At 38.6% G+C, this 19,749-nt stretch overlaps 2 protein-coding genes across 3 annotated transcripts; both read right to left on the bottom strand.

Annotated features, from left to right (window-relative positions):
* Positions 1-277: 277 nt before the first annotated feature.
* On the bottom strand, positions 278-3,938 carry zgc:109982 (uncharacterized protein LOC553564 homolog). Its single transcript, XM_034022241.3, has 6 exons — positions 3,765-3,938; positions 3,172-3,333; positions 2,658-2,837; positions 2,364-2,457; positions 1,980-2,163; positions 278-935 (listed from the first exon to the last, which is right to left on the bottom strand). Exons 1-6 carry the CDS (start codon positions 3,859-3,861, stop codon positions 702-704), a joined length of 951 nt encoding a protein of 316 aa, XP_033878132.2. The 5' UTR covers positions 3,862-3,938; the 3' UTR covers positions 278-701.
* Positions 3,939-5,433: 1,495 nt separating this feature from the next.
* On the bottom strand, positions 5,434-19,505 carry scinla (scinderin like a). 2 transcript variants are annotated; one of them, XM_034022331.3, is made up of 17 exons: positions 19,354-19,505; positions 13,703-13,886; positions 12,907-13,061; positions 12,006-12,167; positions 11,670-11,819; positions 11,211-11,300; positions 10,651-10,783; positions 10,058-10,146; positions 9,741-9,956; positions 9,270-9,403; positions 8,988-9,078; positions 8,454-8,624; positions 7,854-8,028; positions 7,005-7,120; positions 6,820-6,897; positions 6,667-6,727; positions 5,434-6,109 (listed from the first exon to the last, which is right to left on the bottom strand). In XM_034022331.3, the coding sequence occupies exons 2-17, from the start codon at positions 13,881-13,883 to the stop codon at positions 5,949-5,951; spliced, it is 2,163 nt and encodes a 720-aa protein (XP_033878222.3). In that variant the 5' UTR covers positions 13,884-13,886; positions 19,354-19,505; the 3' UTR covers positions 5,434-5,948. The 2 variants fall into 2 exon arrangements, with proteins under 2 accessions (XP_033878222.3, XP_033878232.3); XM_034022341.3 differs by having other exon boundaries at positions 19,350-19,476.
* Between the last annotated feature and the right edge of the window lie 244 nt (positions 19,506-19,749).

The raw sequence follows: 19,749 nt of genomic DNA, 5'->3' as shown, positions 1-19,749 counted from the left end.
GTCCTTTTGTAAAAATAACATGCATTTGTTATTTTAGTAACAATATATTTGTAAATGCCAGAAAGACAAGTGTTAATCGGTACCATAAAGTCAACGTAAGACATAAACACACTGCCCATATTTGCAATAAATATACCAGAAAATAATGTTTACATTTGTAGTTCTTTAAAAAAAAATGCAACACAGCAAAGAATCCTTCATAAAACGACTTTCACAGTGAGCCATTGCAAAGTGGTTTACAGTTAAGTATAAGAAAAAAAAGCATGGAATACAAAAATAAATTACCAAGCATTCTTTTATTTATTTATTTTTCACAGCACACGCACAAGATAATCACCACCATAGATAAATGAATTGCTGAGATTATAATGGACACCCGAAAAATCAACACACTCGTTATGTAAAACTCAAAGAAAATACTGTCAGCTGAAGTTTCAGGCAGTTACTTCTTGAAGAACAAGAAGGTTCTTACATGAGATTACAACAGTGGTATCTAAATATTGTATAAGACAATTATTTGAATGTTTTTGTTACACATCTCTCTGGTCATCAAGGATCTATATTGTTTTTACAGGAAGTCTTCTTTTGAACAAGTTAATACAGAGAAGATGGGTGTACAGGGCGGCCACAAGGCAACAACAGAAACGTCAGGAGCCGTTGGAGGGGAGGGCCTGGTGTTCTTTGGTGCAGTCCGCGTGTTTTCATGGCTGAGGCTTCCCCAGGTTGAAGCTCTTGCGGCTCCCCCAGCGCAGCATTTTGATGAAGTTGAGGCTGGCGTTGAAGATTTTGTCGTGCTCGAACACCATTTTGTAGAAGGTGTCGATGGGCAGGTCTCCGTTGGGATCTGCGTACTTGAGGGTGGTCATGGGGGTGTACAGCTTGTTGGTCTGGTGACGGAATGGCGGGTTTTCTGTGGTGATTATCTTGTGCGTGTGCTGTGAAAAATTCATTCATTAATAAAGGTATTAGTGCAAGTACAGTACTGAAAACTACCTACCACTTCCTTACAAGATACGTAGTGACATTAATTACACTTTAATTGCATATGCCTAGAAACTGCATTGTAAGTATACTGCCACAGGTACAAAAACTACTTTTACTATAGTAAGTAGTCATTTCAATTGGTGGTGTTCCTAGTGTCCAGTATGTTGTGTATGCAATTTCATAATGTTGTATGTACATACTATGGCACCTTAATTATAATTAAAGTGGCATTAAAGCCAATAGTGTCAATGAAATAAATATTTGCTATCCATGTGTTAAGGAAATGGAAAGCCACGATGAAACAATGGTTTTGATCTCTCTGGAGATTCTAAAGGATGTCCTTTATTCTTACCAGAAATCTTATTTTAGTAACTTAATCACCATTTTTATGCTTTACAGTAGACCGCTTCTCAGCTACTTGGACAAATGAATGCATGATTTTGTGATCATAAAGATGGATTATTACGAACCACGCTTGAGTTTTTTTTAAACACAGAGCTTTCGAACTCTCATTTCTTAGTTAGCAGGCAATGCTTAAACGGTTACTCTCTAGTAATTTAAAAGTTATTTTGTATATAAGCATCTTCCATTCAGTTGTTGCAGGCTGACAGTTTGGTTTCAATCTGTTCTGAAAGTGTTTTTCTGACTCAGATAACTATCACTTGTCTTTCGAGAATGCAGGTGCAGTGAACTACAACACTGCTAGTATATTAGCTTACAACTGTAGTAATTCATGTTCCTCTCTGTATCACATATCAGAAGAAGGCTCTTACTTCGCTAATAAAAAACACAGTGAAGCTTTTATAAGTACTATCCTTCAGCAAGTACATTGACAAAGTTTTGTGAAAGGAATAAGACAATGTTCTTACTAATATTACTTCTTTAAGCCACGTTATTCCTTCTGGAAAAATTGCCCTTGCTGAGGTCAAATGACCACAACATTTGGGGATGTTCTCTCCAGTTGTGTTGTAGTTATTGCTACAGTGTAGATGTACCTCTGCTATGTCCTCTGGGCTTTGTCCAAGGCTCTGGAAGATCTGGTTGTAATTTTTCAGGTAAATGTTGGTGAACATGTTGGCAGTCTCTTTATCTGCTGCAGAAAGGTCCATCTTGAGGCCTTCTTCATAAACCTTCCGTTCGAATTCAGTGATCACAGGGCCAGGCTCGATCAGGGTAAGGCTGGGTGGGAGGTAAAATAAAAATGAACTGTATTACATTTAGTAAAAAAAAAAAAAAAAAGTCTTGGTCATAATCTCATTCGGTGTATCTTTCGAATATTGTTTATTACTGGAGCACACCAGTTCTCTTGCACAATTCTGTAGACAAATTCATGCATGACTGCAGTGTTATAATATTAAGTGATAACATTAGTTACGCACTTGAGATTAAACCTTAGTGCCTGAACAGCCAGACTCTCACAGAACCCCTCCACGGCAAATTTAGATGCAGCGTAGATATCATTGAACAAGATCCCTGTGAAAATCAATAAAAAGAACATATTTCTGCACCATTTGTATTGTGTGAATGAATCACCAGAGCAGCATCTAGACAGACACACAATGCCAGCATTATAAAGCATAAACTTCACAGAAAAGTGCAAGCACTGGTAATCTGACACTTCATAGCATTTTGTACAGCAGCATTAGTGCACAGATATTCAGTGGGCTGCTTACCTTGAATACCCATTACACTGCTGATCACAACGATGTGGCCCCTCTTACGCCTCTTCATGTCGGGCAGGATTTCTTTGAGGAGTCTGACCAGTCCGAAGAAGTTTGTGTCCATCACTGCCTTCATCTCCTCCAGTGACTGACACTCAATCGGTCCAATAAGCCCCATTCCTGCATTGCTGACTGGGGTAAAACAAACACAAGAGATAACATTCTCTTCATCACCACTCCAGGAAGATGTGCCACAGCACTGGAAGTTATGCACGCTGAAGTGTGCCCATGTAACATGGAAAAACTTCACTTGGGTAGATGTATAAAAAGCTGGCATTAACTATGTTTTCATTAAAGTGACATATTCACAAGCCTTTTTTTCTATTTTGATGGATTACATAGCGTTTCTAGACTGTATAAAGTCGAAACAGTTTCTTATCTATTTTATTTTGACACACTTTTAAAAGGGTAATCAGAATTCCCAATGCCTCCAAATCCCCTACATGCCCCTAGAAGCGATGCATACTCAGAACGTCGATCCTCCTGCTAGGAATGCTGTCCACGCACGCCTTGATGGACTGCTCATCGCACACATCCAGCTGCTTGATCTCGAGCGTTCTGCCCAGGGTTCTTCCGGCTGCTTCTGCCAGCTTTTCGCTTTTACTTGGGTTTCTCATGGTGGCGTAAACTGAAAGAAAGGAAAATCGGATAGCTTTATAAAAGAAGATGAAAAAGTCACATTAAGACGTTTATTCCATTCACTTACTATGTCACTTGCAATATGATTAAACACCTACAGCAGAGGGGTGTGCTTTCCTTTTAAGAGATGTTTTTCCCTTTAAAAGAAACAATAGCCCACATGCACCATCTGGCTACTCGTCATTGAAATCCAATAAAAATAAATGCTAATAACGACACATTTTTACAAATCCCTGGTTGCAAAGATAACTTTAGGAAACTGTTTCATGCCATATTAGCTTGTATAGCCTCCTGTGGCTACTGGTGCCTGGAATACTTTTTGTATTGCACAGTATACTGTATGGAGGAACATTTTCTTTTTCACACTTGTTTTCTACCGTATATGCCAACCGTCCCCCCTCTCCCAGGAGATGCACCCACCTTTAAACCTCTTTTTCTCATCCTTGGCGATCCTGACTGCCAGTGCCAGACCTATCCCCGAGGAGCAGCCTGTGATGAGCACTGTTTTCTGGTCCATGGTTCCTGAGTGGAGCAGCTCGACAAGAGGGGTGGATGTGAAACAGCAAAGTGGCTCCAGCTCCACTCTGCCACCATTTATCTGCAGAGCTGCTGAATCAGGTGCTTAAGAAAGTGCACACCTGGACCCTCTGTGGATTAGTATAGATTGGGTTTAGGCTAATCTATAAGCAGGATAGTTAGCAGAGGTGCTAACAAGTGGCAGTGTAGCGTGACTGTTTTCATTATGCAAAATGTTTACTGTGTAAGTATTTGCAGAGGTGCTAAAAATATATTGTCTAAATGTAGGACCAGGTTTCTGTTCAGTTCTGTTCACTAGACTGGAGCAGTGGCTGTAGAAGGGCACTAACAGATGTAGTGGAGGGGATGATGAAGGTAGCAACAAAGACAGGCAAAAGACGAATGGCCTGTCTGGATGTAACAGCTCCCAATGATTTAGGAAGAGGTAACCTTCACTCTACCGTCTAAACCAGGGGTTCCCAGCCCTGGTCCTGGGGGACCCCTGTGTTTGCTGGTTTTCATTCCAACTGAGCTTTCAATTACTTAATCAACCCCTTAATTGAACAAATAATGTGCTTAATTAGACCTTTTTAATTGTTCTCAGCTCTTAAAAAGTTGCAGATTTCAAGTTACTTTTAAAATTGTATAGTTAACTTGAAATCTCCAACTGTTTAAAAGCTGAGAACAATCAAAAAGGTCTAATTAAGCTATAAATAGTTCAATTAAGCATTCAATTAAGTAACTGAGAACTCAGTTGGCATGAAAACCAGCAGATACAGGGGGTCCCCAGGACCAGGATTGGGAACCCCTGTTCTAGGCCATTGCTGTACAGTTGCAGAGCAGTTTAGATTACTAAAATAGAAACTGGATTTTGCATAATGTTTGAACTTTGCCCCCACATATGATGTGAAAGAAAACAAAAAAATAAACATGTATGTCATGTTACTGTATTTAGAATACTTTTTCAAACTGAGCTTCAGGATATACTTTTTAAAGAGGTTGGAAAAATCCTCCCTGGAGTAACTGTGAGTTTCCACAAGAGGTCAGTGTAGATCTGCCATAATCTTTTACTATTACCATGATGTAGATACGCCACTTCAGAAAACAGCAACAAATGTCAAACAGCCATACTGTTTTTTCCATGGTGCTGTTGGGTGGATTGAGGTAGTACTGGCAGATAACAATCTCTTGAAATATCAACTTGCAGTAGCACAGAAACAAATGTGACACCACCGTTTACAAGCAGTTATTGATGGGGCACTGCATCTTCATGATACTAAGTTGTTAAAAACATTAACATTGTCATCCTTGAGTGTATATGCTTCAAAATAATATACTGTATGTATGTATGCATGCATGCAAGTTAAAATAGAGACAGCTGCCATTTGAAAATGGCATTGATCGTCTAGGAAGGTGCTTTAAGCTACAGTAAAATACTATTCTCTTTTGCATGTTCTTCCCTATCTCTGCTCTGCTTTGTCCTACATTCCTGTTTTCAATGGAAAGCCTAATAATTAATAAAGTAAAATAAATGTGACATTACATATTATGAAATGAACAGACAAGAAACCAGTGGAAAAAGACTCTTTGCGTCTTTATTAAAACCAGCTACAATCTTTACATTTATCAAAACTCCTTAGAAATAAAAAGGTAGCTTTTTTAAAGCATAGTTATTTTTTTTTTAAAGTTGTAGCATTCTTATGATCGCTGATATCACTGGAATAATTAAGGCAAGTAGGTGCATTTTTTAAGTTGTAACGCGTCATTTGGCAATGTTCTTTGGCTGGAATACATGAGTTCCAAAATTGGACATATGTTTCCTGATCCTACAAACACACAATAACTCTGACCTTTAGATCCAGGTTTCCTGTTTAAAAGTACTGACAAAAAATGATTAAAATACTGGTTAAGCAGCAGCTGCACTTGCTCTTTGCAATCCCCATAAGAAAGGGCTATTATTATATTTAGATAGTGGCATTCATATTATTTAAACTTTACTTTAGTGCTGATTATAGGCTGCAAGACGCCTGCTCTGAAGCTGTAGACTGCCTCACATTACACTGGCTGCACTGTAGAAACAAGGGAAGTCTAAAAGCCAGCCTTCATTTTCTGCAGCTGGTCGACGCTCCACATGTTGGGGTCCCATGCCATGAACCAGCCTGTGAAGGTGGGGGGTTCATTCCCCTGCTTGATGGTTGCAATAGAAATTCCTTTTCGTCCAGAGGGGTCAGAATCCATGTATTCTTTAGCTATAGAGGGTATCAAAAAAATACATTTTAAAACACTTTCAAATCTTAGAGGAAGTTTATAGATGTTTTTAAAAAGTTTCATCATAATTGTATATGTGTATATATATATATATATATATATATATATATATATACATACAGTACTGTGCAAAAGTTTTAGGCAGGTGTGAAAAAATGCTGTAACACCAAATATGGACTTGATATTTTTTTCTTCTGTTCACTCACTTTGCATTTAGTTAATTGATAAATATAATCTATTAACATGTCTATTTTTGAAAGCATTCTTACTTTACAGCATTTTTTCACACCTGCCTAAAACTTTTGCACAGTACTGTATATATATATATATATATATATATATATATATATATATATATATGTATGTGTGTGTGTAAATTACATGAACTAATTATTAAAATGTAAATGTGAAATACCGTCTATAAGCATCAGAGTATTGTTTGGTGATAAAGGTTGATAATACAGGAGCATCTCCTTGCTCTAATGCAAATTTCATATTTCCACTTCAGGCATACAAACCAAAGTTACGTATCATTCACCTATTTTAGGAGCTCCCTGCTTTTCGGAGTCGTTAGCATCATTGCCGATCCACAAGAAGATCTAAATAAAATAAAACACACACAGTAAGGTTATATGATGTTAAAAACAGCCTCAGAATAGAAGCTGGGTGTTACAAAGAGGTGGGCACTCACCTGGTCCCAGGTATCAAGCAGCATTACATCATCAGTGGCCAGATCGGACTGGGTGAAATCACCAGGAACCTCTTCAGCCTGGAAATAAAGTGCAGAGTTCAACCCCAAAACACTGACAACAGCGGGAAACACGGCATCAGATGATTCAAAAGCAATCCCTGCAATATTGTACTGATTTAACTTACAACCAGGCGTCCAGTTTTGTTTGAGCAGCCGAAAAGACGGGGTAGCTTGACAGTTTTCTGGAGACTCTTGGAGGTCTGGTATTCTTTTTTACCACCAAGAGCAGTCCAGAATGCAGCTGTGTGGATAACCAACAAAAATATAACTTATCAAAAACACTTTTATACAGAGGGGCTGTCGAAGGGTCATTAAGGAAAGGTTATAAAAACAGTGTTAATAAAATTCAGCACATCTATTTTGTCATTTTCAAAAGGTTTCAAAAAACAGAAATGATGTCTATAGGCATTGCAGGGAATTTGTTAGGTTAACCCAGGAATTTAACGTCACTTATCAGGAGCTGATTTGGGTTTTGAATTGTGAGAACTAAATAAACCTATTTCAAGTAGCCATCTGGGTCAATTGGGTTTCAACGGTATGCTAAAAAAAATACTTTTAGGAGCTGCAGAGGCTGCAGCAAGCATGGGAATGTATAATTAGCATAATTAGCCATGCCCATGTCACAAAATAAACCCACCCACAAATCCATCTAGTCTACTCCCTACAAGAAAAAATAATGTGCTCCAAAACATTTAACAATAACTGGATCAAGCAGATCGTATTAATGAGGCTGCTATTGTTATACAGAGAGCTTGCTACAATAACGCTCATTTTTGAAATTTTGCATACGTTATAATATAACCATCCACCTGTCATATACAGTATTGTAAACCTGTATACTCTGTTTTATTCCTGGCTGTATAACAGACTCATCTTAGATACAGTCAAAAGATTTTGTGAGCACATCTTGATTGGCCAGGAGGATTTATTTAAATATTTAGTGACATACATCTTCATTGGAGTCTTTAACCTACCGGGTTCTTTTCCTTCTGCAATTTCTACAGATTTTCCTCCCAATAAGCTGAGCACATGTTTGGCCGCCACCATTTCTTCATCCGTGGCTCCAACTCCCTTCCATACATACACAGCATCTGGAGCTTTCAGTACAAACACATCATTGGTGTTCAGAGAGGATGCACAAGCAGCCACCTACAAAACAAACAGACGGGTGCTTAGAATACAAGGCATTCAATATAGCCAGATTAAGGGTAGCCAGATTTCATATTGCTACGTATGTGCAAGAAAATCCATACTGTAGATCATATCCATTCACCTTTCATTCTAATTGGATTTCTACTGCTACTGGTGGCTGGATACTGCATGAACTGACACAGATTTTTCCATTCTTATTTAGGACAAATAATTGCTGTGTAATAACGAGTATGTATATATTGAACTGCTTTTTTTTTAAGATTGCAATAATCATTCTGCTGAAAGCTTTTGTTTCACGAAAAATGAATCCTTCCGAAGACCCAAGTCTGCACAGCTAAGATGGTTTCTGGAAATATTCATTATACTTCATTTCCCAAAGATAATCGTTGGAAGTGCAGTAGAAATGTTTCTTATTGACTTACTTCCACGGCTCTGGTTGCCTTGGTTGAGCTCTGTCTGATATGGAAGAGGCGGACGGGCGCGGTGGAGGACTGTCCCCCTTTCCTGGAGGTCCCCCCACTGTGAATAACCATCGGCTTCCCCTTGAACAGACTCATGAGGTGAGGGGGTTCCTGGCCCTGAGTCACACGCACCTGTAGGGAAAAGGAGAGTGGGATTTATACTGGTGGGGTAGACAGGCAATCAGGAGGCCAGACTGGAAGAAAGAAATAAGGGATTGAGCAACTGGTCATGCAGCCTACTGAACATTTATTTGGTAGTCCATCCAGGTAGGTGATTTTAATCACCGTATTTAATGAGAGAGATGCTGTCTTTTAAATCATCAACCTCTGCAGCGTATATTCTGTACAAATATCTTTAAAAGTTTGTGAAAGGTGTGAGTTGGGTGCATCATAAACAATATTAGTACATTCCTTTCTTTTTTTATTTGTAGTAAGTTTAACGGGTGAACAGGTTTTTAAATAAAAAATATAACGAAACAAGAAATAGCTGCTCACCTGAACTGGAGAACCTCCCATGGAATCATCCAGTTTAACTGTGAGGAAGGCAGACGCTGTCAGCTCATCTTTGGTGCACTTCAACCCCTGCCTGAAAAAAAAAAAGATCCATAAAGTGGGATTACCAAGAGGAAATGGCAGTACTGTGTGTTCTGTATGTTTCTCAAAGTCAGTCACAGTAAACTTTGACACTGTACAGTATAAAATCCCAAGTCTTACTCCTGTATGCTTATAGCTAATTATGACTTAATGTACAGCATATGAAGAAGAAGAGAAACTCACCAGGTGTAAATGAGGTGCTGTTCCCTTCCTCCAGTCTTGTAGCTGTACAGGATGAGGTAACAGTCTCCCCCAAAGAACTGGCCATATGTTGAAGGCTCAACGTGAACCATGTCACCTCCTTCAACGCGCCATATCTGAAAACAGACGTCTTACCTTCATTAACCTCATTAACAGTGCAAAAGCCTCTGACAGCAGTCACTAAACAGCCTTAACAAGGTGTGCATTTAAAATGAGGATTTTGAAAACATACCACAGGTGTCAGCAGTAAAAGGCATAGAAACAAACCACAGCCTTTTCAAGACAGAGCCTTCTTTAGGCCAACTAATCAGAACTCAAGCAGAAGTAAGACTGATCATAACCTAGATTCAACTACCCTCTTGGATGAGAGGTTCTGAAAATACATACATTACTGTTAAGGATACAAAAGGAATCCAGTTGTGTCTTAGACTGTGAAATTGCTTGTTGTCTTACCTCCACCTTCCCAGCACCATCATCTACCATGCCATGCTGGGCTGCCATTGCTTTGTCAGAGTGCAGAGTTGAGGCGTCAAATGGGATTTGTTTAATTTTGGCAATCTTGCCGACAACATAGGCCTCGCTGGGGCCTTCGGTCTGGTCCTTGTCCTTCCAGTTTAAAAAGAACTGTTTGAAGAGTGTAGTTTCCCCACCTTGTGGGAGGATCTGGATCTGAACAGAACACATGGGCATGGAGTGTTACTGTATTGTAAGGCTGGAGCATACATTGAAGTAAGTATTGTTGGGTGGGGAATGGTTGTATGAGCTGTTACCTGAGTTGTCTTTGGGTAATTCTTTTCTCTTACGAATGCTTCAGCAGTCTTCATAGCTGACTTGCGTTCATCTGGGTTTGCGTCTTTTCCTGAAGAAAAGCAGCCAAAAAATGTCCCAATATGCTAAAACCAAGTTGTTCTTTAATGTTTGATGATATATTTACAACTATGTGGAAATCTGCCCTCCCCTATAATGAAAGCTATCATAACATTTGTAAACATACATTACAATATGTCTTGTTTATTGCAGTAATTTGCACCTAATGTTTTAGTATTTGTTCAGAAACTGTTTGCAGGCAACCCATTTCCTTTTTGTAAGAAACAGAACCTCCCACAGGAAGTCACTGTCACTATATGTGTGTTTATGCACTTTGTTTTGATGGTCCTATTTGGAAGCTACTTGTAAGTAACAGTGCATTCAATCTGGGTTTGCACGGCACTGGGTATAGGCATGTTTTGGGCAGGGAGATTTGTTTTTAAATACACTATTAGTGTAAGATATAACACTTTTACTTCAACGCTGCCATCTGCAACTACCCAAAACCATTAAATAAAGAAGGACTTGGATAATGATCAAACAAAAAGAGCCCCACCTTTCCACAGAAATATCTTGGAGTCTACGCCGTTGTCCAGAATGTAGCACTCGCTGGTCGAGAGCATTTCCTGTTTGAAGGGGCTTGAAGCTGCTACCTGAGATGTCTTCATGGATCCGGTAGCATCAGAGATCTAGAGCAGGAAGCCAAGTAGAACTGAGTCTGTCTGTAAAGCACCCAAACACTCAACTTCCAAGCCAAATCATATCCACCACTGCCTCCTTGGATAAAAATAACTCGGATAATATTTATTCATGTTACTAAAAAACAAACAATAGGATGCCAGATTCCAATGAAGATGCCAACACGTACAGTATGGAGACATTGGCTTTTGAGGCTGTTTGCAAACACAATTTACTACAGAAGGTCACAAAGCTCTTGTCAAGTTTTTATTATTCTTATTGTTAGCGTAAACTGTATATGACTTCTGGTAGGAACTAGAATTTGTATTGTCCTAAAAATAATTTACCAAAAATAATGATGCTATATAGTATTCATTACACTAACTGGTGACATGAAAACTGTCTCTGTCTATCAAGAGATGTGTTTAATTTAATTACCATCCAAAGGCTGGCTTTGTTTCTGTTGGCAGTCTCAACCACTTTAGAATCGGGAGTTGCTGGTGCAATTTCAGGTTTTGGACCCAGCACCTAAAAAACAAAAAGATGATATTTAGAACAAAGCGTTTCTCCTTTAGCAAACAGCAACGATTACAGTATCGGTGGGTAACAGTTGAACAATTTATCTTATAAGAAATGCAAAAGATAATAAAACCTATAATATCACTGTTTAATTTCTACTTCAACATTTTGTATAGAAAGCCTAACAGCTCCATCCTAAAAGGTTAACAGATTGAAGGGCACACGGGAATTCATCTCTAGTGGTCTAATTGAACAAGCATTCATATCACAAATAAACACCATCACAAAGTGCCATGTTGCAAGTTTCAGGTAAGCCGATCCTCCTGTTACAGGAAGGGGCGATTGTGTAGATGTTGACAGATGCTGATTTACACTTACACTAATGACTTCTTGTGGTTCACCACCTTCCTCCAACATTGAAATCTTGCCACGCCCATTCCGTTCGTTGTCACGGATACCTATGGCAACTTCAGAAGCCTTCAGACGTTCATACCTGTTGCACTCACTTCCACACCACTGGTAGATGTTCTGAGAAAGAATATGCAATACATCACTGCTAATGGCATCCATAGAAACTGAGTACGCCCACGTGTGATTATCCCATCAACAGTATGATTTTATACACCATCTAAATACATTGATCGCACACTTCTCTTGCTGAGAGCATCTCATATCTTTGTTAATTTATTCACATGTTTGAAATATTGGACTTACTTTCCCAAGATCAATAATGAAGCAGTCTCCTTTGTTGAAGCTCTTCCAGCTCATCTCAACCTCAGTGGCTCTGATGGTTATTCTCCCTTTAACATGCAGCAGACGCTTCGCATTCATCTCATTGGTGACAACATGCTGGAATCCTGAGGCAACGCCACCTTTCTGCAATAGAACGGTAAGAGGATCAACAGACATTCAAAGAGTAGCAGATGGATAAAGATAGAGAACAATGGAGTTAGGACATTATAAAACTACTTGGTAGTGATAAGTTATTTGTCATCGAAAATAATTCTAAACTAAAACTGAAACCCCAGTCTGGAGTCTCTGTGTAAACAGTTCAGATGATTCACATGGCAAAGCCACACAAAAACGTTGGAACGCTGATTTAGATTTAATATGATCAGTTTATTTTTGTAAAAGGGAAAGCAGAATTCTGAAAATGAAATTGGTAAAAATCTAAAAAGTTAAGCTGTCCTAGTTTAACTCCAGACACTTGGGACTGCCCCCAGTTCCAGTCCGAGTTACTTTAAAGAATTCCAATGTTTTCTCTTTTCTGAAGCAGCTTAGTGAAACTCATTTTTTGCCATTTTAATGCAACACAGATGGGTAGCTGGAACAGCCTGTACTTCAGCAGTGGCCTGCTAGCATGTCATTTTTTACTGAAATCTGCATAGTTTTTCTAAACACAGCTTCACTATTCAGAATTCTACATTCTGCTTTCACTGACCTCCTATGTTAGAATTCAAATTTTAGAGTAATAACATTAAACTAATGGGTATTTTTTAAGTTGTTTCTAGGCTTATAGGTGAAGAATAAAGTTTGATCCATATAGTTCTTGAGCATCCAAATGATTAATGGCACTGACCAAATCCATCTAATGCTATTGCCTGTTCTGAATTACCTGATACTTGATGCCAGATTTGAAATAACCAACAAAGCTGAGAGATTCATAGTTCTGAACCTCACGACACTGCACTGGCTTCCCTCCCAGGTAATCATCCAGCTGAGTAGCAAAAATGGCAGCAGCACCACTTTCATCCTGAGAGCATTCCTCTCCTGCAAACAGATGTTTCATGTGGTCAAGCAGCCTTACATCTATATACAATACTCAGAACAATACAGTACCAAGATACAGATTTGGGAATTAGTGTGCTCTGTATTTATTAGTTTTCTCTTTTGTTTTACCCAGGTCTCTCCTGATAGGCTAAAAGGGAATACGTCTCATAATACAGTACTTGCTCGGCTCCACCATGCACATGTTAAGCAAAGTTATTTTTCCTGGTTGCCAAATGAAATAATATACCTTTTTCCTTTTGGTTGTCTTTATTGATATATCATAGCAGTACTCGGCAGATCATCATCTTTTTTTAGGCAAGTGTTCCTTCCAAATATCTGGCCCAGAAATCTAGGAGTTTTGTGGTTGTTTTTCAAGCTCTCATTTATTCTTAGAAAAAAAGTTCTAATTATCTTTTTAAAAGAACATCTTTCCTACAAGCCTCCTATACATTTACTCTCAATTCAGATTAACTGGGGGGGGGGGGTACATTTGTTCTTTATTTCACTGGGTTTAAACTCTTGGACTCCACAGGTTAAACACATTCTAGCCACCCAGACTTCACTGCATCTTTACAGAAAACAAAAAGCTGTGCACTAACCCACACACTTCAATTTTGTTTAAACAGGAATGCCTTGCTTACCAAGCCACATGTGGAGTTTATAAGAAGGAGCTTGGGTAGTATGCAGCAATATATAAGCATCTCCGGTAAAGAAGTTTCCATAGAGATTCTTGGGAACAGGCTTCAAGTCCATGTTCTCGATTCTCCAGATCTGCAGTCCAGGTTGCTTCCCGGCATTTTGGAATTCTTTGTGGGCCACCATTGTCTGTGAAAGAATGTATTTATTGAAGAGGGTGCACATTTATTGAGGTATAGTGCTTGTTACAATATGAAAGGCCTCACTTTTTCCACAAGTATTGCATGCTGGCAGACTACAGTTTTGTTTCCGTTAGCAAAAAGTAAAACAAGTTATGTATACATATCATGTCATGTTTTTATTTTGGCTCAGACACACACAGACACTAAAGACATTTGACTTGCCTATAATTAAACTCAAGGGCTTCCTGAGGCCTAGCTCAGCCTGATTGTGCACTGCCAGGCATTTCTTTCATGCATAACTTCTTATTTTTGAGCTGCTAGCTATGCAAAGTTAAATGTTTGCTGCTGGTCTGTGGTTGCATCATGTGACCTGCCCCTAGGTACCTTTTCGAGTTAGCATTCTGGCATTTTCCAAGCTGTATGCTCATCCATCGCATGCAATCTGGCTGGTGGTTGCAGACCACAGGGAATACTTCTATAATGCTCCTAGGCTCTTGAAAAACGTAGTGTTGAAATGTAACCACAATTTCAGCCCACAGTATTTATACATCTGTTTGTGAAGCGTTTTGAAAGGCTGGTTGTTTTTATTTTACAGAGCTTAGGAATGGTTTAACGGAAAGAGTCATTTAAACATGGCATTGTTATTGTTTAAATGTTATTCTCATGAGTCATTCACTATCACATGAGTGGCAACAATGAAATATAAAACACATTGAACGTTTTAGGTGTGGTTGTACAGTAAGGGAGGTACTGTTGAAGTGTTAAATCATTTTTCCTTATTGACAATTGTCTTTGCCAATATCATGTTTTGTGTTTCTCCATGCAATGACTCACATTGTAGGCTGTCCCTTGTAAAAGTTTTCTACGGTAATTTTGCAGTTTTCCCTATGCATTTATCATAGTTATGTATGTTTTTTTTTTACTATGCTTTATCATACCACTCTGGGATTTCCAATGCGTGTCTATGCTTTACTATGCATTCACTGTGCTTTACTATACTTTGCTATGCTTTTACTATGGAAAACTTTTATAAGGGGTAAAACAGCAAATAAGCAGATTAATTCATGACATACAGAGAAACCAAAAACATGGAGAAACCAGAAAGGAAATTTGGCTAGCCAGTCCATGGAACAGATTCCTCCTCCATGACCTGTCCCAGGACCCCCTGCTCGGCATCCCCAATGTGCAGGCCCCCCACAGTCGCTCACCATCTCTGCAAGCGAGAAGGGTGAAGCGTTCCAAGAAGGCAAGGGACATTATGGACCTCAAGGCCCAGATGGCCCAGGTCCTAAAGCTCTTGGCTAAACAGGCGCCGGCGGTCCAGGCCCTTGTCTAGGCCCCAATGCAGCCCCAATTGCCATACCCCCCCTCCCCCAGGGGAGTTCAGGGTGGATGGGAAGAGGCGTCTCAGCTGACGCAAGAGGACGGTCTGGGAAGGCAGAGGAGTACGCAGATCCTGGCCGGACCGCTGGACATCCCTGCACATAAATATGCTGGAGTTGCAAGCGGTATCCTGTGCTCTCCACCACATTCTCCCAGTGCTGAGCGGTAAGCATGTTGATCCGGATGGACAACACGACAGTGCTTGTGTATGTCAACCACCAGGGTGGCCTACGGTCCCCGGGGTTGCATCGCATGGCCTTCGGGCTATTGACATGGGCTCAGAGGAACTTGCTGTCCCTACGGGCGACGCACATTCCTGGAGCAGTGAACTGGGCAGTGGAGCTCCTCTCCAGGAGCTGTCCGCATACATCACAACATTTATTTTGTCTCGTATTTTAATACATATATGTTTTTTGCAACCTTTCTAAATATCAAGAAACTAGTGGATGTAAGCATATGCTTATAAATATTTATTTTGAGAAAAAAGGGAAGTGTCCATTGTTGCTTATAAAGACCCTGAGAAGTAATGCAATCACTCAAGATAAACAACGTCTTAATTGGCCCAAACATCAAGATTTTTCAAAAAAATGTTCTGGAAGTATCAAGGTCCCTTGGGTCATAGAATAACACGTTTTTTATACACATATCTCCAAGCAGAATACATAATACAAAAATATTTAACGTTTAAGAAAAAAGAAATATCATATTGAAAAAAAATGCGAAAAGTTTGTATGTTGTGTGTACTTTAGAATGTTCCCCAGTGTTCTGAAAAAAAACCAATACCAAGATGCTACTGAAAAAATAGATTGTTAGTGATTTTTATAGGAATAGAGTCAACAACAGCCAAAAAAAAAACAACCTTGTCCTCGGGGAGCATCCTACTGAAAAATGCTTGGTCCTAAAGGGTAAATTTAATGAAACTGTCTGCCAACAGTCGGTTCAGGATAGGACTTGTATAACGCTGAAGATATTTAAACTTTTTTTTTTTTTACTAGGACAGTTTCATTTAGGAGTCTACAGATTTATAAAACTTGTGTTTTGTTTGAGTATGTTATCCTGTATTTGGAGCATGGGTGTTAAAGATATAGCCCAATCCTTTGCAATTGGAAGCCAGATAAAATATTATTCACTAATTTTCTTCAGGATTAAATATTTTAATAATTAACAGGCCTTTAGAGAAAGTAATACTTGTAGAATGTCATAAATTTCTTAATTAAAAATAAAACCATGTATCGTGATATGTATAGTATCCTGATACCTATCATATCGTGAACTCAGTGTATCTTCTCACCCATAATATATTTACCATATTTTACCATATTTCATACCTGGTAATAGGTCTAAAGACAAACATAATATATATATATATATATATATATATATATTTTTTTTTTTTTTTTTATTGAGCAATGCAGAGTTTCAATCAAAAACATTTATTTTACAAAGCAAAGCTTGACTAAAACACAAAGCACAGAGCCTTGTTCCTGGTTAATATAGGTAACAACTAATTAATGGAACCATAAAACTCATACAGGAAGTGTTACTAAAGCACAGTGCATACCTCTTGCAACAAAAGAAAAGGGGTATTTCTTTAACAATAAAATAAGTCAACAAATACTTTAACAATAACACAGCATTATAATAAAAGAAGATGTAAAACTTTAATCACAGGTGTTGGGGAAATTGCAGCTTCCTGAAAACGCTCCGATAAATACAGGTGGCCTAAAGTTTGCTTCTCAAATGAAAAACCACAGTTATGTAGTAAGAGCAAAGACCCAAGAGGCCAGGAGCGTAAAATAGATCTAATGAAGCCCAGGCTTCTGAGTGTGTCTTTCATCTGTTTGTAGCAGATAAACATCTCTTCAGAGACATACTTTGGTTACAATATTTTTACTAAATCTTGTAGCACTGTCATTAAGCTAGCTGTAGAAGCTACTTTATAGTTTCTTATTATCAGCAGTGTGGAGTAGTGGTTAGGGCTCTGGACTCTTGACCGGAGGGTCGTGGGTTCAAATCCCGGTGGGGATACTGCTGCTGTACCCTTGAGCAAGGTACTTTACCTAGATTGCTCCAGTAAAAACCCAACTGTATAAATGGGTAATTGTATGTAAAAATAATGTGATATCTTGTAACAACTGTAAGTCGCCCTGGATAAGGGTGTCAGCTAAGAAATAAATAATAATAATAATAATTTCTGATTGTGGTTATTTACAGTTCTCCTTGCATGACTGAATACTGTAATTATTTTGCAAAGAATAGCAGCAATTTCATGCTTTATATTACTTCTGTGTGCTTTACTGTGCATACAATGAGCTATAGTGTATGCACTCTACTATGACTTCATAGTTGTTAATAAAGGCAAGCACACAAAAGTGTGAATTTCTTTTGGACAGCTTCACTCTGCTGCGGATGTGTGACAAACACCTGTGGTGGCAGGCAAATTGTATTAACAGATGGACTGGAACAACACACTGCGCTTATAACTACATGTTACAGATGTTATTGTCCTGATGTACTACTATGATGTTCTGTATGATGTTCAGTAATCTGATTTTTTTTTTTTCATTATTGAAGTTGACATTTTTTGTGTGTACATATTATACTCATGAAAGGTGATGAACAATGTAACTGGCTAGAGTGAGGCACAGCTGATGTAGAGCAGGCGATTTGGTTCTGCATTAACAGAAGTGACCAGGATGTAAGCTACAAACTATGAATGGGTTCACTAGTCTAAAGCAGTGCTTAATGACAATGGAATCACTGAATCAATGTATTGTTGTTTTTCCATCCACTGCTTCAAAGCTAGACAAGAATGTCCTTTTAGGTTGTGGTGGAGCACTTCAAAACTGCTTTATTGATGGAAGTTATCTTCCATTAGAGGCCATGGCCTGAGAAACCTCTCTCCTCTACTCCTACATAATTCATCTAGTTGTTTGTATCCATCTTATTTGAAGACCAATGGCCCGCTTTCCTATCTCCTAATATGATCACACCCTAATCCTAGGGAACAAAGACAAAGCAAAGAGGAAGCAGAATATCTACCAGACATGAATCCCAGGGCGGGGCTTCTGTTTTACTGAATTTAAACATATTTAGACTAACTAAAGTAATGCTTCAAACCCCACCACCCACGCAAAATTAGTAGAATGAGTTCAATAAACCAAAATGCATAAGTCAGTTCTACATGCTGTGGTAAAAGTACACAGTCATTCATAACACTATTCTTATTTAAACATACCGTTGTTAATAAAGAAAATAAAAATAGCTCATAAAAAGCGACTGGCGGAGACGATGCATACAGGCTGCTTTCCACTGATTTTCTATTTACAAAAATGGTAGCAGACAATTATTAGTAATAAGCAAAGCAATACAGACCAACTTCACAACTTTAATAACTAATAACCCTGTGACTCAGTATTCTATTTTTCAAAGTCATTTATAAAGGCGCACGCAAGTACAAAACCTGCCGTCTTTTATTTGACTATTATATTATACTCGCTGGGTGCGTGACAAAAATACATTTGCATTCTAATTCAGATGAAAGTTATTTGTTGATCTGCATTGGTAAAAAAAAAAAAAAAGTGCAATTTGTACTGCTTAACAGTCTGTTTCCTTCATAAAGTGTGCTCACTCCCAAGGGAGAGCTTTGTAAACAACAAGGGAAACACAGTCCCTTTAAATGCAACACAAAACAGCAGAAATTTGAGAAGTTTAAACACCGTATGTAACCAGAGACAGTGATCGCTGCGTTTCTTGCCTGGCAGCAAGTTTTCTGCTGCGGAGGAAGCAATCGCCCCCACAGCTGGATTAATGTAAAAAACGTAATTGGAAACTTTTTGAAAGAAAAAAAAATAATTTTACTTATATGTGAAGCTGCTGCAATTATATATATATATACACACACACAATTTTGGCAGTTTATACATCTTGTTATTTTACCCATGTTATGTTTAAATTTTGGAAGATTTCAAATGTCATTTTAAGACGAACAAATACAATTTTTTTTTTAGCAAATACTGCAATAAAAGAAATCTTTGCAACCGAATGCACCATTGTGCATCTGCCTTGGCTGAGTAACTGTACTTACTTACTGGTATGTTAGTTGGTGTTGGATGAGCGCTAGAAAGATCAGTGAAGAAGCAGATATGGATGCTGCGCGTAAATCCAGGTTCTGCAATGAAAGTCCACACCCCACACTACGAGACCAGCAGGCGTGTTCACGAGACTTTGATTGGCCTGCAAACCAGGAAATGAACGTGTTTCTTGTATTTTTAAAAGCAGCAACGTTTTATAATACTAATTCCACGAGGAACTGTTACATGATAAAGTATTAGTAACTACTGCTATTGTATTGGAACCGTACAGTAGAGACTAGACTACAGTATGGCTTTTTTTTCTGCAAAAAATCATTAAAAACTTGGTTTCTCAAAAATGCCTACCCCCAGAATCTTACAAAAAGTCTAAATGAATCAACGTTTGGAATACAT

The sequence above is a fragment of the Acipenser ruthenus genome, chromosome 10 (assembly GCF_902713425.1).
Source record: "Acipenser ruthenus chromosome 10, fAciRut3.2 maternal haplotype, whole genome shotgun sequence".
Lineage (NCBI taxonomy): Eukaryota > Metazoa > Chordata > Actinopteri > Acipenseriformes > Acipenseridae > Acipenser > Acipenser ruthenus.
This window is presented reverse-complemented; position numbering and strand designations above follow the sequence as displayed.